At 41.5% G+C, this 16339-nt stretch overlaps 1 protein-coding gene across 3 annotated transcripts in view; it reads left to right on the top strand.

Moving 5' to 3' along the window:
- Positions 1 to 16339, top strand: part of PTGFRN (prostaglandin F2 receptor inhibitor) — a 79846-nt gene that overhangs the window by 56095 nt on the left and 7412 nt on the right. For 2 of the 3 annotated variants that reach the window (XR_014563573.1, XM_083736393.1), the window contains exons 6-7: positions 449 to 868; positions 12441 to 12548. Coding sequence is in view for 2 of the 3 variants with exons in the window: in XM_083736393.1 (XP_083592519.1) it covers positions 449 to 868; positions 12441 to 12548 (528 nt within the window). In the remaining variant the exon portion in view is untranslated. The remainder of the gene's footprint in view (positions 1 to 448; positions 869 to 12440; positions 12549 to 16339) is intronic. The other variant, XM_083736394.1, reaches the window with a different exon arrangement.

Genomic DNA, 16339 nt, shown 5'->3' with positions numbered 1-16339 from the left:
GCAACCACTGCATAGTGTTAAATTGAAACTCTAACTTCTTATTAAGGCTCAATTAGGGCTTCACCCAAACATGAAGATTAAATTCTCAGTATATAATTATTCTGCATGCCTATCTTTCCTTGCTGCTTCTGTTCCTCATGTATTGTCACAACATTCTGCTAAGTAGCCACTAAGGGCTGTGTCACTTGGGCTGTGGCCTTGCGCATATAGTACTTTCCTGAGAGTAGCCCCATTGAACACAGTGGGAATTATGCTATTAGGTTTGCATATTGTCCTCAGATTCTTTGTGTGTTTGCCTCTAACAGACTATGATGCCCACTCCTCAGTTTTTTTTTAACATGAAATGCGCTGCTGAATGTTAGATTGCAGCACTAATCCTTTGCTTGCTGTATATGTTTGTTCATCCTTTGCTTGTAGCTTATGTCTGTGCCTCCTTTGCTCTTCTCAGATTATATGCTGACCGTAGAGGCTGTGAAACTGAAGCCATTCTTCATGGCAGGGCACACCTTTGAAATGACATGCAAGGTGTCTTCCCAGAACATCAAGACTCCTCGTTACTCAGTCCTCATTACAGCCGAGAAGCATCTGAATGATCGGTCAACTCCTAATGGGACCACTCGCATAATTTCTCTCAATCAAGATTCAGTGGTCAGGCGGGAAGATTGGACAGACCAGGAACGGGTGGATGGTGTGGTCTTGGAAAAGGTTCAGGAGAACGAGTTCCGCTACAGGATGTACCAGACACAGATTTCTGATGCTGGGCTGTATCGCTGTGTGGTGACTGCATGGTCACCAGGGGGTGGAGGCATGTGGCGAGAGGCAGTCAATGGTTTATCCAACCCGATCCAGATAGACTTCCAGACCTCAGGTCAGTGCAAAGCTCAAAATGGTAATCGGTGAGAGAACATGACAATAGTGCCTGTCGCAGAGATTCTTTCAGAAAAGCTGTGGTCCGTGGATCAGAATTTCCCCTTTATTTTGCTGTGTTAAATGCATTTAAGAAATTCATGAAGTTCTGTTCCACAAAGAAATCCTACAGTGATGGTATTGTCAAATAATATTTATGTAGTCTTTATAGCTGGTTGAAATCCAGGAAATTGGGATGGAAATGCCATGCTTAGGAACACATCTTTTACTTCTCTCCATATGAATTTGATAAAAGTTACTGGGACATCCAAGTATTGATTTGTATGTCTGCCAGTTGCCCATTGAGCCTTTAAAGATGGTCACTTGAAGTCTTAAATTTCTCTGAAGTCAGATGTGCTTGAATGGAGAATCCTCTTTGGAGTAGTCATAGAAGATATCAGACAGCCTTCTCTAGCTTGGTACCCTTCAGGTGTTTCTGCACCACAACTTCCATGATTTCTGACCATTGCCCCTGTTAGGAGTTCCCAACAATATCTGGAGGGAACAGAAGTAGCTGTGCATTCAACTATTTCATAAGGTCATTCAGAAGCAAGTAGCTATGGACTTCCAGTACTTGCCATTATACCTCTCTTGGCATCCCTGCTTCTTAACTTGGTTTGTCCCAAACTCTGGAATTGATCATTCGTTTAACACTTCTGAACACCAATGTAAATGGAAGTTGTTCTAAAGTTATGGCATCTGACTGCTTCCATAACTACTGGAGCAATAAACAAATCATAAAGTTACAGTACTCCCTCCCTGGAAAGAAAGGCTTAACAAAGTTTGGCTGTAACGGCAAAAATAACATCCAAGAGCGAGAATTGTAGGTGAATATAGAAATAAATTTGGGGAAAACTGATTGCCCAGTACAGTATTACAACACTGACAAGGAAATAATTACCTCCCGCAAAAGCAAATTCAATCAGGTTTGATTTTTTTATAGAAGAAATCTTGTAATTTTGCGTTAATTTGTGTTTACTTGCAAAGTATTGTGATATTAAGTAATATTTTTGGAGCAGAGTTTTGTTGATTACTGATAATCATCAAATGATTAAATAAATAACAAAAACGGGAAGAAAATAAATCTGCTTTTGGGCCCATTGCCTGCAGGTTGGCACATGTCACCTACATAGTGCACCCTGTGCAACTGAGAGAGTCAGAGCATTGCTAGTCAGGACACATGCCGCTTCTTTGTAGTGCCTCACTTGCCAGCTAGAGAGTCAGTGTTGTGTGAAAAGGGGATAATATTGACAATTTTTTCTGAGGGGAAAAACAACCATTATGCAGTGTTGAGATCAAGCTGTGTGTGTGAAGAGATTTGTTCATCATACCTTCAACGAACTGTTTCTGCTGGGTGGGTTATGTTTCATAAGGTACTGGGAAAGGAGAAAAGGCTTCCCAAGCAATAGCAAAATTTCAAACATAACTATAACTTCCTTGCAGCAGACCTCTAGAAAGCAGCCTGCAGATCTGGGACTGTTAGGTACCAGTAGTGGTGCATCCTCCCAGCACCAGTGGAGAGGTGCCACTGCTGCCACCACCCCAGGAACCACCAACAATTGTCGGTAGCTGTGGCTTAAATCAGGATTGCAGAAATGAACGTTGTGTTACAGCTTATTCCTTCCTTTACTACCGTGGCTGGTGTGCTAGCTCCTTTCTGAGGTGTGAAAGCACATGGGTGGCCACACGGTGGGGTGGCACTCAACAGTGCACCAGAGTTTGCTGCAGTAGACACCAAAAGTGTGAGCAAGAAGTATGAGCCAAAGGAGCCATACCCAACGGTAGCTCTTCAGTGTTTGAAGATGCTCAGTCATTTCCCTTCACGCTACACACAGCTCCAGTAGTATGACAGTGTTTGGTGGGTGAAAACAAAACGTGTGAAGTGACTCTAACATGTTGCCCATGTTTTATTTTAAAACAAGACTTTCAATCTGAACCATGCCCAACTCAGGCAATACCCTGTGTAACTTAGGAAGCTAATAAAGGGTATAGGGACTATGGTTAAAGGAAATCTCAAAGATTTCCACATAAAAGCTTTTAGTGGTTGTTGCAATAGATGTCTGTGTTCTTATTGATTTTTTGCGTGAAGCTGGGAGGACTTATTTGGATCGAAAGACTTTTCAACCACTGGTTTGGCTTACTGCCAGAGCTGTTTGGAGCATCACTTTTGTCTGAATGGTTTCATGTTTCAAGAAAAGCTCTTCAGGATGTGAATGTGCAATTTAGCTGAACTGTAGGAGGTCTCTCTGTCTCTTTTCCCCTGTGTAAATTGGTGTCTGCACTCCAACCCAAGTTATTTATTTATTTTTACCCTAGGAGCCCTGACACACAGATGTGCTTTAGAAAGGTTTCCATGAACTCTCATAGAAGAATGTGTATCAGATTCTTTCCAGTGAGAAGCAATGTTAGTTGCAGAAAAACCAAGGGAGTCTTGAGGATCTTAAAAGCCAAACAGATTTATTATGATATTGGTTGCATCTGATGAAGTGGATTTTAGTCCCTGAAAGGTTATGCCCTAGTCCATTTGTTAGTCTTCTAGTTGCCACAAAGCTTCCTTGTTTATCCCGGGGGTAGTAGAATTGCCAGCTTGAGACGGAAAGTTTCCCTATGACTCTCACTCACTGATCATTGTTTCGCTGCGGTGCAATGAATGCACGTCTTTTTAAAACACTTGTCTGAAGCAAGGACATCTTCTAACCTGGAGCTCATAAATCAGGACACACAAGATCTCTAATCTATATTCTCCTTCATTCGGTATCAATAGAAGGTTGTTCCCAACTGTGCAACAAAAACCTCTGTTCAATTTACTGTATTAAGACTCTTAAAACAGGAACTATCACTAATTTGCTCAAGGCTATTTCACAGTCTAAGAGTTCTCATTGCTAGCAAATGATCCTTTATTTTTACCAGCCGAAAATTTTCCAGTTTCTATTCACCCAATTGACGTAGTCTTTTAGGTACTCTTGAGTTTCCTTTTCTATCTCATACTTACAATCCTGACTCACACAACTTGGTAAGTCAAACAGTAACTTACCGGGACTGTGTGGCGTTGCGGCTGCTTTGTTCTTCCCTAGTCATTTTTATTCTCTCACCACTCTAAACCAAGGTTTGGATTAGTGTGTTCTCCAAACACATGGGCTCATGGTTCAGCTCTTTCCTCACTAAACATGAGCTGCAGTCATAACCCTATTCTACTTCCCATTCAGCTAATTATATACACACCTCACCTCAAATTGTGTTAAAGGCAAGAGGCACCAAAATCTGTTCAAGGCATGATGCAGGCATCCCATTTTGTCTGCAAGATCTTGGAAACCACAGGTAAGCAGGTCTGAGCTTGGAGGAAGGTCAGAGTACAAATTTAACTGTTAATAGTATATCTGATCCTTCTTTAACATATGGTGCTGCAATTACTGGAGCTCGTAAAGATGTGAGCCAGTGTGGTGGTTTTGGGCACATTTGTACTTTTCTTTTTCCTTTCAGCATATCCTTCTGCTAAGCAGAACGAGGAATTACTTTCAGGTTGGTAGCAAGATCTCTCATTTATTATAATGGATCCATTGTTGTTTCTGGAACATCATGTTGGTCTTAGGACATTCCAGGGCATCCTTGGACTCTTGTCAACAAGGCTGCCAGTTATGTAAGGGGTAGGGTTGGTTTGGGTTTTTTTTGCATTTGAGAGGCTCCCATCTCCTGAAGCACATGTCCTAAGCCGTTCAGCTGCTCAGCACTACATTTCTGGGCTTTAGATGTATGAGAGCTGTATGGTTGCAAACTGCGAAAGGAAACCTTTTGCAGGCATGGCTGCATAACCTGGCCAGTGAACTCTTGAGTTCCCTGAAGGCAGGAGATAGCACAAGGCAACACTTCAGCACCAGAGGCATAACGAAAATACGTGAGGGCAAAACCTCAGACGCATCTTGTCTAACTTGCTTTATATGTTTTAATAAAAGAGGTTGGCTTTTCAGTAACAAAGTAGTATGTGCTCTTTCAGGGCTCTAGGTAGTGTGATATCACATTTATTATGTCCCCTAGCAAGAGAAGAACAACATGTTCAATACTAGGGTTGAGAGAACTGCACACATAGGTCCTATCCTGAAATGTTGTATGGGACCTGGATGCCCTGTTTCCGTGCTTGGTGGTGCTATTCCATACGCTAGCTGTTAACTATTTTTAGCTTAATATCCCGGGCAGTGAGCAATCCAGCCTCCTTGTGCTTTGCTTATGGAGCCCTGCACAGCTTCCTAAATTGTGCCTAGACCCTTCTGCAAATTTGTGCTTCATCCCAACCAGGACCCATGTGTTCAGCAGTCCCTATACTTGCCTGCCTACAGCCCAGCACTAATATTCAGCATGCGGCCAATTAGAACTGTGTGTGAGCGCACTGTCGGTGTTTACTCTCTGGGGCATGTACCTGGGACTCGCCTGTACAGCATGCAAAATGAGACCATCAAAGTATTTATTTAAACATGTATATCCCACCTTCCAGTTCCACTACAGAATTCTCAGGGCAGCTCTGGCTAAATGAAGCCACCATGAGCCAGCCATGAATTTGAGGCCGCCTTTTCCCTTACAGCTGGTATGAGTCCCTACAGTCTGTGGGGCTTGCAATGGAAGGGGAGAGGCTGTTTATGCCCTTCCTTGAGCCCACTGTATTGTAAGAAAGGGCAGCTGTGTCCCTCACTATTCAGTAATGCTGACCCCACAAGCACTGTTAACCTTTACAATTCCCAGGTAGGATGAATCATGGTAGGCCAAAGCAGTTTCTTCCAGAGAGACAGTATACTGTACTTCTCAGCCAAATCCCTCTCAATTTATCAGGAACAAGAGGGCTGGCATCCAAAAAAAACACAAAAAACACAAAAAAAACCCCAACAACAACCCAAAACACCAAATAAATCCCACCCCATTTATTAATTCTTATTTTCACAACAATTCCTTTTGGAACTGTGTTTGTTAAAACGCCCTCCCCTCTTTCACCTTTTCTGTGAGAGAAGACAATAATAATCGGCACTTTTCACTTAAATAATCATAGTAAGGCAGCTAAGGGGAAACTTGATGTAGATTTAGTTTGTGGAGAAAGGGGGTGGAGGTTTGCAAAATTATGAATGGCACGAGGAAAGTAGTTAGAGAGAAATATTATTATTCTTCTCCTACTCTCTAGAACTTGGGTTCATCCAAAGAAGCGGACTGGCTAGAAATTGAGGACAGCTAAAATTAAGGACAATTTCACACAGTGCTTAGTGAACTCAAGGAGTTTGCTGCTGTAAGTTGTGATGGCCAGTAGCTTAGGTGGCTTTAGAAGGGAACTGGATAATCTCATGAAGGAGAATGCTGTGAGTGGCTGCTATGTAACTCTGTGCTCAAAGCAGTGGACTTCTTGAGTCCCAGTTCCTGTGAAGAAGGGGGGAGGCTCTTGCCTTCATCTCCTGCTAGCTGACTTTGCACTGGCATCTGATTGGCCACTGTCAGGACATTGGACTAATGGACCTTTTTGGTCTGATCCAGCAGGGCTATTTTTATGTTCACACAACACAATCCTACTTAGCCTTTTCCTTCTTTTTGAGGCGAAGCAAAAAGAGAGACTGTCGGCCTCCCTCCCCTGCACAGGCCCAGGATAGTGCTTTAATAATTCTGGTACGGCTTCTTGTCAATTGGTGGCTAGAAATACAAGCCGCAGCTAAAACACACAACGTTTTGTTTTTGTAATATCTTCTGCTGTGTGGTTAGTGCTAGTTGAAGAATGTACACAGAAAAAACAGTTATGACTAGAATTATGTGAGAGAAGGGCCTATTAAATGACAAGATGATAGCAGCTTCACAATAATAATGCAAGGTCTGAGGCCAGGGTAGATGTGAGTAATATTTTGGAATAGGAAGGGCTTGTGGATGACATCAGTTTTTCCTATATCTCATACTATGGGCATGCTGTTATATGGTCTGTGTTCAATGTAGCATTGAAAGTCGCATTCTTATGAACCTAGGATGGCCAGACAGCAACTGCGTGCTGCTACTGTCTGTTGGATCAAGTTTTCTGTGTCTCTTTCTGTCCCAGTGGAGGATATATTGTAATATAATTTGCTTCTTTGGCACTATGTTTCTGTGAAGGTCACAGTTGTTTCACTGGGATCCTTAATGCATATTTAGTTGTATTAGAATGTGATCAACACAGCAGTTATGTGTATATTCCTTCTTCCCACCCCATCCCCTTTTTCAGGGTGGATTGATGTAAATCTAGGCAATTTTAAAAGGGAGGGGGAATCCGATTTAAATCAGGTTTCTCACTGAAATGTCATACTTCATCTCAGTAGGGGTGTGGGCGGCGCTGTGGTCTAAACCACTGAGCCTCTTGGGCTTGCCAATTGGAAGGTTGGCAGTTCGAATCCATGCGATGTGGTGAGCTCCTGATGCTCATCCCAGCTTCTGCCAACCTACCAGTTTGAAAGCATATCCGTGCAAGTAGATAAATAGGTACCACTGTGGCAGGAAGGTAAACGGCATTTCTGGCACTCATCACGGTGTTCTGTTGTGCCAGAAGCAGCTTACTCATGCTATCCACATGACCTGGAAAACTGTCTGTGGACAAACGCCAGCTCCCTTGGCCTGAAAAGCAAGATGAGTGCCGTAACCCCATAGTCGTCTTTGACTGAACTTAACCGTCCAAGGGTCCTTTACCTTTTCTTACCTTTTTATCCTACCTCAAATAATGGTGCATGACAGACTAGATAGTCTAACATTTGTTTCAGCAGAACTCCGCCCCCCACGTTTGGGGCAAATCATATTTCCTAAACCCAATGCAAGAGCTGAGAACGTCTCCATAGGAATCTTTTTAGAGTTGTCCACACTTCTGATTGAAAAATTGTTCCCATTTTCATATTACTACATTGTTATTTTTTTTAAAAAAACCACCCCTCCTTTGTAAATTCAGTGCCATTTAAAAGTAAAACAAACATCATTGAATCATAATATTTAATAAAATGACAAGCAACAGAGAATTAAAGTGCATTTATCAAATGTGTGTCTGCAAACATACATACATCCTGATTATGAACACTTTTTGATAATAAGTAGCACAGAGAAGCCTTTTAATGCTACACCTGGGTAATACCTACACTAGAACAAGTTAAAATGTCACAAAATATTTTTATTAGTATTTATTGAATTTGCATACCATCCTTCAGCTGAAGATCCCAGAACACACACACACACAAATATAGTTCTTATAAGAATATAGTTCTCTAGAATACTTCATCACAGCAGTTTGTTTTCATCCTAATAAAATAATGCAGCTTCCCCAGTGATGATAACATGAGTGAAAACTAAAAGATCTTCTTTGAAGGTTACTAATTATCAATATTATCTCCTGTTTTACATGATGGTGTATTCCTTAAGGTAAAACCTGCACAATATCTAAGTCTTTCACAGGGATTGTGGCTCATGGGCCTGTTGATTTGTATGATGCCCAATTGTTAGGGTTCTCTTTTGGGAACTTGGATGAGGAACTTGGATGAGGAGAAGAGGTCAATAACTAACATCTGTTAAACCAATTGGGTTGTATGGTAGTTCTTGGATTATGGTTGCCAGCGTTATCATGGAAAGCTCTGCTGCTATCACTAAGGTGCTGCCGGTACTGGGAACAACCTGAGACCAGGAACTGGCATTCCAGGGTTGCCAGACAGAAATATGCCACCTCTGAAAATGGCAACTCTTCCTTTCTGTAGCAAGCCAGCAGGGTTCTGGATATGGCAGTGGCTCTTCTACAAATCTCCCCTACTGAGTGAGGTGGGATTGCTCTAGCCATGTTCCCTCTGCTTTCTGCAGTCTTCACAAAATTGTGCCTGCTTATGCATAGACCATTCTAAGTGACACTGAATATATGGAATGCCTTCCATCATTTTTTAACGATTGGCAGTAATTTCTAGGGAAGAGCTGTCATCAGGGACATAAATTTGGTTTTCCTCTTATAGGCTGATAAGGCACTAGAAAATGCAGTAATTCCCTCTTAACTTGATACAGGATTAATTTAATGCAACTATTTTTGTCTGAAGTGGAAAGCATGTAGAACAGATTTTTTTTTATGGCACTCTTCCTATATAGGAATTGCTTTATCTGTAGAAAAATTCAGCAGCGAGGAAGAAAATGTGCCCATCTTACATTTATATTTGCGAATCATTGGAATGGTCTTGATTATGTGGGTTCACTACATCCTCTGTGTTATTGTAGTACTCATATGTAAATATTTATTTATTTAAAAATATTTTTGCTATTGTTGCGCATCCTTCTTATCTAAGTAATTAGGGCAAGAGATAAATTCAGTCTCATGCTGTACGATACAAAATGTAATTTAGAAGAGAAATTTGGTACCATGTTAATTTTGAAGTAATAATTGAGGTAGTAACTGCTTCTAACAGCTGAAATTGGTCACAGTAAAATGTGTCTGTGAGAGTGGTTGTATATCAGGTTTTCCTTTTCAAAAAAGTTATCTTAATAAAAATAAATTCTCTTTGCAATACAGAGGTTTGACTTCTATGGCTGATTCAGCATAGACCAAGAAAAAAATAACATGGTTTGCAAGCTGCTAACATCCTTAACAGAAACTTGCTTTGCTGTTGAATGTGTCCCTTGAGAATACTGGCCTAGCCTGACTGTAAGAGAAACAGCAAATATTGGAGTACTGGTTCACTTTGAAAGAGCAGAAATCTCGACAAAGACTAAGGCCATGTTGCAGGAACATATATCTTTTCTCCATCTTTCTTTTTTAGCCAGCCAGGGGCAACCCTGGAGGCTGTGATCTTCAACACCATGGGAGCGGGATATTTCTTAATCTTTTTGTTGATCTTCATAAGATTCTGTTGGAGCCTTTTTGGCCAAAGACTGGAGTAAAAATGCTTTAAATAAACGGAGATATTAACTTTTTTTTTTTGCTCAGCATCTCTCTTCTCCCTCTCTCATAAGTGCTTTCTGCTCGTGGAGGTTAAGGGTAGGCTTTAATAGGTATAAGGGCCAAGATGGAGAATAAGACTTCATGGTCATTCCTCCTGAGCTCCCCTAGTTAGTCTGATATTCTGGGCAATGGTCTTTGGTTTTTGCTGCCTTGGCTGGCATGCTGTTTCATTAGGTCAGCTTCCCACAGCACATTACAAATAGTTCCGTTGGGCAAGTAAGCAGAGTGGCCGGCAGGCGAGGCCATGCATTTTAGTAAGCATCAGACTTGTATGTGCTGTCGGAACCGTGGGATGGAAAGCCAGCTGGCTTGGCCCCAGCCGGAGTGTCTCCCTTCTCAGCCTTGCCACTGCAGAGATCCATCAGTCATCCTCCTCTGATGTGCATTTGCGACTCAAGCTTCTGTGCATGCAAGAACACACATTACTCAGCAAAGTAAACACACAACAGATCAGGCTTGAGGCGTGGATACTATACTAAACTACGCATTTATTACACATAAATCAGTACAAAGAGAAACACGGCCTCTCTCCTTGTCGTTCTTCTTGGAGAGAGAGAAAACAAAAGCAGTACAGAACAGATGTTCCGCTCACGGGATTCCAGCAATCTGTGCCGGAATGTAAACAGACATGTGACATGTAACAATCCCACATATCTGCAGCAAGGGTGGAATGGAATTCCCAACATGTGCATTGTTCTACTCACATGGTGCACACTGGCACCACCTGTTTCAGTGGGGAGAGAGCAGGTGCCGCAGAGCAGGGAGTGAGCTGCAGCAAGGTATTTTGAGCGCAGAACTATGTGTGTGTCTTTCACAGTGTTATGTACTGAGTTGAATAGGATCCAAACTGCAGCAGTCTGATTGGTCCTAGAACAATAGGATCCAAATTGCAGCAGCCTGATTGGTCCTAGAACAATAGGATTCAAAATGCAGCAGTCTGATTGGTCCTAGAACAATGCAGCAATATGATTGGTTGGCAGGAACCACCCAATCATGCTCCAGATATAAGTGAATCCACAACCTGATTGGCTTACAGTAGAATTCCAGAATTAGCCAATCATGTGCAGCCCATTGTGTAAATAATGTATATAAAGCAGATACTTTGAGGGGACATTCATTCATTCCTCCTCACCACTATGAGCTGAATAAAGAGCATGAAATCACTTTGCGACTCTGAGTATATTTCACACAGCCTGGCCCCTGCAGTGGAGTATGCCATCCTATTGCCAGTCCTGTATGTATAAAGAGGAAGGGTGTTCTTGCCCCATTGTTTTAGGCAGCGAAATTAGGGTGGACATAGCACGTGTAAAACTTTCTGTGGCTTGAGTACGGGCAACCTGAAAGATAATGAATCTGCCTGGGTGCTAAGGTCTTTGGATGAGCGCGAGCACATTCACTTGCTCCCATATTCTGGCATTCCCTCTGAAGAGAGGTTAGATTGGCTTCCTCTTTGTTAACCTTCCACCGGCAGGCTAAGAGCTTCATATTCAGACAGGCCTTTGAAGATTAAAGTGCAGGCGATGCTGCACTGGAATGCTGTCAGGAAGAACTGTATTTTAATGGCTGGTTTAAAATATGTTCTGCTGCATTTTAATTACTGTTTTTAACTAGTTTGCTTTTGTTACTTTGTATTTTATAATGTTTTAAATATTTTAAGCTGCCCCGAATCCCAATTTGGGAGAAAGGCAGAATATAAATACATCAAATAATCATAATAATGTAGCAAAAATTATGTCCCTGGTACCATCAAAATATGCACAGAATATCATTGGATTCGTAGTGCTTTTTAAAATCCTAGTTTTAGTGGTGCCAAGCTCGAAAGCAAGTACAGCTAACAGGTAGCCTTAAGAGCTCTCCTTGTGCTCTCATAAATGTCAGCACTGACAACAGAATGTATGAAGTACTGTTGAATTTTCATAGAATCATAGAATTGGAAGGGAACATGAGGATCATCTAGTCCAGGGGTCTGCAACCCGCGGCTCCGGAGCCGCATGTGGCTCTTTTACACCTTTGCCGCGGCTCCGGGGCGGATACTAGCGAGAGGAGGAGGCGCATTGTGCGCCCTGACACTCCCCACTGTGACGGGCGCTGTACTGGCTGTGATGTCGCATGGGGGCGGTGCGTGCGTTAGTCACGCACTGTCCCGACGTCACCTTCCCACCCGCTGTCAGATCGCGGCTCTGGAGATATATTTGTTTTAAATGTCGCAATGGTTTTGCGGCTCCCAGTTTTTTTTCTTCTTCAGAAATGGGTCCAAGTGGCTCTTTTTGTCTTAAAGGTTGCAGACCCCTGATCTAGTCCAACCCCCTCCAATGCAGGAATCTTTCACCCAACGTGGGGCTCGAACCACTACCCTGACTGGTGCAAAAGCTAATTCTGATGGTGTTGAGCACATAAATGTTCTCAGGGGCTGAACACTTTTTGTTTTGATTCAGTTTTCCTAAGTACATTTTAGAGGCATGAATCTTTAACCAGATGCAGCTTATGAATATATGTTTATATATATATGAATATATGTTTATACTAGGTAAGGCTTTCTGTTTGTGTGTAATATATGAGATCACACACGAGAAATATGTGTTTTTCTTCATAGGTCCTGTTTTCAATGTCTCTGTGGAATCGCATAAAACAACAGTTTATCGAGGAGAGCTGGTGAAATTAGATTGCATCATCTCCATTGCAGGGACAGTACTCAGTCCAGGTATGATTTGAACCTCTTGAATGATAATGGCTTTTACTTTTTCCCTGTTTATTTTTGAACATGCTCACAACTTAGGATGTGTTATGCCTGCAAGTAGAAGTTGGAATTAAATGATCCATTTCCACAATACCATGGAAGATCTTGAAGACTCGCCCCTTTTAACTTACATAACTTGCTAGCTTCACCCTTTATCAAACTTCTTATAATCTGAGTTGGATTATAATTATCAGGTGCTTCTGTAAGCTGCAGCTGTGCTTGGGTGAGTCCCACTTTCTTAGTCATACCAGGGAGCTCTGGGTCTGAATTTTCCTTGAAAGCATAGATGGAGTTGATGCAGCCCTGAATCTTGTGGAAGTGAGGAAAGAGATCCACACCTGCCACAATCCTACACTTCATTATCCACTGTTAACTCACACCCTTTCTGTACGCTATGAGATGCCAGCTGTTTGCCCATCTGTCAAGACAGAATAAAAACTGTGGACAGAAGTTTTATCATGCACAACGGGAGATGGTTCCCAGAGGACAGATGATTTTTGGAGCTATCTTTCAGGCCAATTTGTAGTGGCTGCCCATCTAATTTTGAACACGGTTGCTTATTAATTAATAGTTGCTGCCACATTGGCTAGTTTAGCAGTGAACTAAGACTTTCTTTCATTACCTGAGTACTGTGTCTCAATTGAGAATGGAACCCTGAGATTAATTGCAGGTCTTCAATAGCTAATCTCAGCAAAACAGTACATCTGAAAGTGTCCACATAGTAAGGAATCCTAGTCCTTCGTGAGATAATATAAAATTTTACTTTTGTACTCAAAATCCTGCTGTTGTTTTGTTTTTTCTCCTGTGGAAGAGTTGCATGTTTAATCATCACTGTATACCTCTTGAAAACACACTACATCCAGCACATTTCAGAATATGCTTATTTGCCTGAGCAGCCTGGTCGTTGTGGGTGTTCGGCACACAAATCTGGGCTTAGCTATTTTCAGTTAAGCTTTGCAGCTCACCTATACAAATGTAATTCTGATGGGTGTTTATACTTTTTATGCAGTATGTTGAGGACACATCTAGGGCAAACAATTCATTTTTCCTTAATCCTTAGTATTTGTGTTGATGTGTTCAAAGTGCTTGCAGGAAGTATTTCAAAAACCTTGCTGAACTAAGAAGCCAAATGCCCTTTTGTCTGTCAGCCTGTTCTTTTCCTTAAAACTTTTTTTTTTAAATCAATTTGTTCAGTAACTATAAGTGTTGGACCTTTGATTTGTTAACACAATACCATAATAATAATAATAATAATAATAATAATAATAATAATAATAATAATAACAATAACAATAATAACAATAATAATTTATTATTTATACCCCGCCCATCTGGCTGGGCCTCCCCAGCCACTCTGGGCGGCTTCCATAAAAACCAAAAATACAATAAAATATCACACGTTAAAAACGTCCGTGAACAGGGCTGCCTTAAGATGTCTTCTAAGTTACTTAATGTCCAGTGAATGGTACTGCCAAAGGTACTCCATTTAACTCCTGGTCCAGACAATAAAAGGCAAAAACCTACAATCTGACAGGCAACTTCATACCCTTATTGCTAATCACTCCCACAATAAGGAATAATTCTTCATTATGAACGAGGAAGAAGGATGTACTGGGCTTATGGGTGAACACATGAAATAGTCCATTTCTGGTCCATATCACTTTTGCATGTGTTCACCCATAAGCCCAGTACATCCTTCTTCCTCGTTAATAATGAAGAATTGTGTTTGTATACATATTTCTAAATGCCTTCTCTCAAAACATACTTTGAAATTTTTATGACCCGAAAACTACAGAGCCAGTCAGTTTGTATCAGAATTCACAAACGTCAAATTCTTCAAGTATTCCTACCAAACTCTGCATGCAATATGCACTTGGCACAGTGCCGCATTATAGAAATATACCACAAATATGTCTACTGTTGAAAGTCTTCTGGTTTAAGAATCCCAGAAGGAACCAGGAGTACAGCTGCCATGTTTGGAGCTGTTTCTACCCAGGCCAAAGGAAAGTGGTTCCTTTCCTTTTCTGTTTGTGTCTCTCACGTCTCATCCCCCCCACTCCCTCGGGATTGGTTCTGTCACTAGTCTGTGTGATCACCAACCCCATTCAGTTACATCAGATTATAAGGAGCTGACAGGTACGGGTAGTTTGGTTGTGCTGGATGGAGCTTCACCTGTATTTTCCACCATTCAGCAGTACATACTTCCTTGCTGTTACTTCACAGCAAGAGTTGGATTACTAGAGCAATAACGCTGCAGATATTTCATTAGCACTTGGTTTCTGATAAACAGAATCATTCCTATTTTCATTTTAGATGTAGAGAAGATGTGCCCTGAAAGCAGGAGTGAGTCACCTGTGGCTGTTGTGATGTTGTTGGACTCCAGCTCTCCTCACCCTCAGCTGGCATAGCCCATGATCGGGGGGATGGAAGTTGTAGTCCAACAACAGCTGGAGAGCCACAGGTTTTTAGGTTAGCTTTTCCATAGGTCCGTGTGCAGAGTTCATATTTTATGGACAAGCATTTGAATAGAAGACTTTAATATGCTACAACTACAACTTGTAAGCACTACCGTGGGAATTATAAAATCAAGGAAAAGTCTCTATGTCCTTGTTTTCTTTTGTTAAATACAAATGGTCTCAACACTGAGATTCGGCAAGGCTTAAGGAGCTCTATTCTATCAAGCCGATGTACACAGTGCCAAGCAGATAGGCTGGGAATGGGACTCAGAATCTTGAAGGCTGGTTGACCAAGGGAATTGACTAAAGGTCAGAGAGTTTAGATTTGCATGTCAAATCAAAATGTGCATATAACTGTGTGCTTTACATGTTGATCCACTTCAAAGTTCCTTCCACGAAGGAAGTGTCCTAGCACTGTAATTTGCCCCATGTGCACAGTTTTAAGGCTTAATTTGTCACCGCTCCAAATGCTATCTTTCTCTATCCCCAAAAAATGCCACAAGAGCTTCTCCAAAGTGTGGCAAATATTATTCACATCTTAGAATAGTAACTGCCTACAGCCATCTCTCTTTAAAGTCCATTAGTATAAAAATTAAATCCGACCAGGACTTCTGTTAGATTCCACTGCATCTTGATTCTGACTGATGTTTTTATTCCTGCTTCTGCCACTGTTTCTGCTTTTATTGCTGCTTCTGCAATCCCCAGTATCGTCCAAACTCACAAAATATTCACCAGATTTACTGAAATATTGTCCACATGTATTATAAATTTACAAAGGTTAATGTCAGGACTGTGAGAGATGAAAGCAAAATGAAACTGTGGAAAAGATAGGTAGTAGCTTAAGACATGCTCCTCTTCCTAGGAGTTAAGTCTCTTGGCGTGTTCTAGTGTAATTGGATCAAGTTAGTCAGAAATGTGAAGTCCAGGAATGAGATGGATAGATATGTGGGTAATGAATGGCTTTAGGGATTGAAAGTAAGGTATCTGGGACATTCACATCCCTCTGGTCAGAGATTCTGATAACCCATCTGGATGAAGATAAATTGTTCCCATCTGTTGGACATCTTAATGTTGGGTCTTGGGCAGTTTCTCAGATAGGCTGTCCACATGACAAACTACAAATATGCAAGGTTTTTTTAATTGGCTTCCCTTCAGCTACAGCGGATGAATGGACTGCACAGATGATGCAGGTTATCCAATAGAAATGATCCTATTAGGGTGCACAGCTTGTGAATAATGCTTGTTTCTGGTACCTTTTTATCTGCAACAGAAGGCAGGATAACATAATTTCCACAAGGG

This window comes from Podarcis gaigeae (assembly GCF_964106915.1).
Source record: "Podarcis gaigeae genome assembly, chromosome: 4".
NCBI lineage: Eukaryota > Metazoa > Chordata > Lepidosauria > Squamata > Lacertidae > Podarcis > Podarcis gaigeae.
Note: the sequence above shows the minus strand (reverse complement) of the source record. Positions and strands in the feature narration are given on the sequence as shown.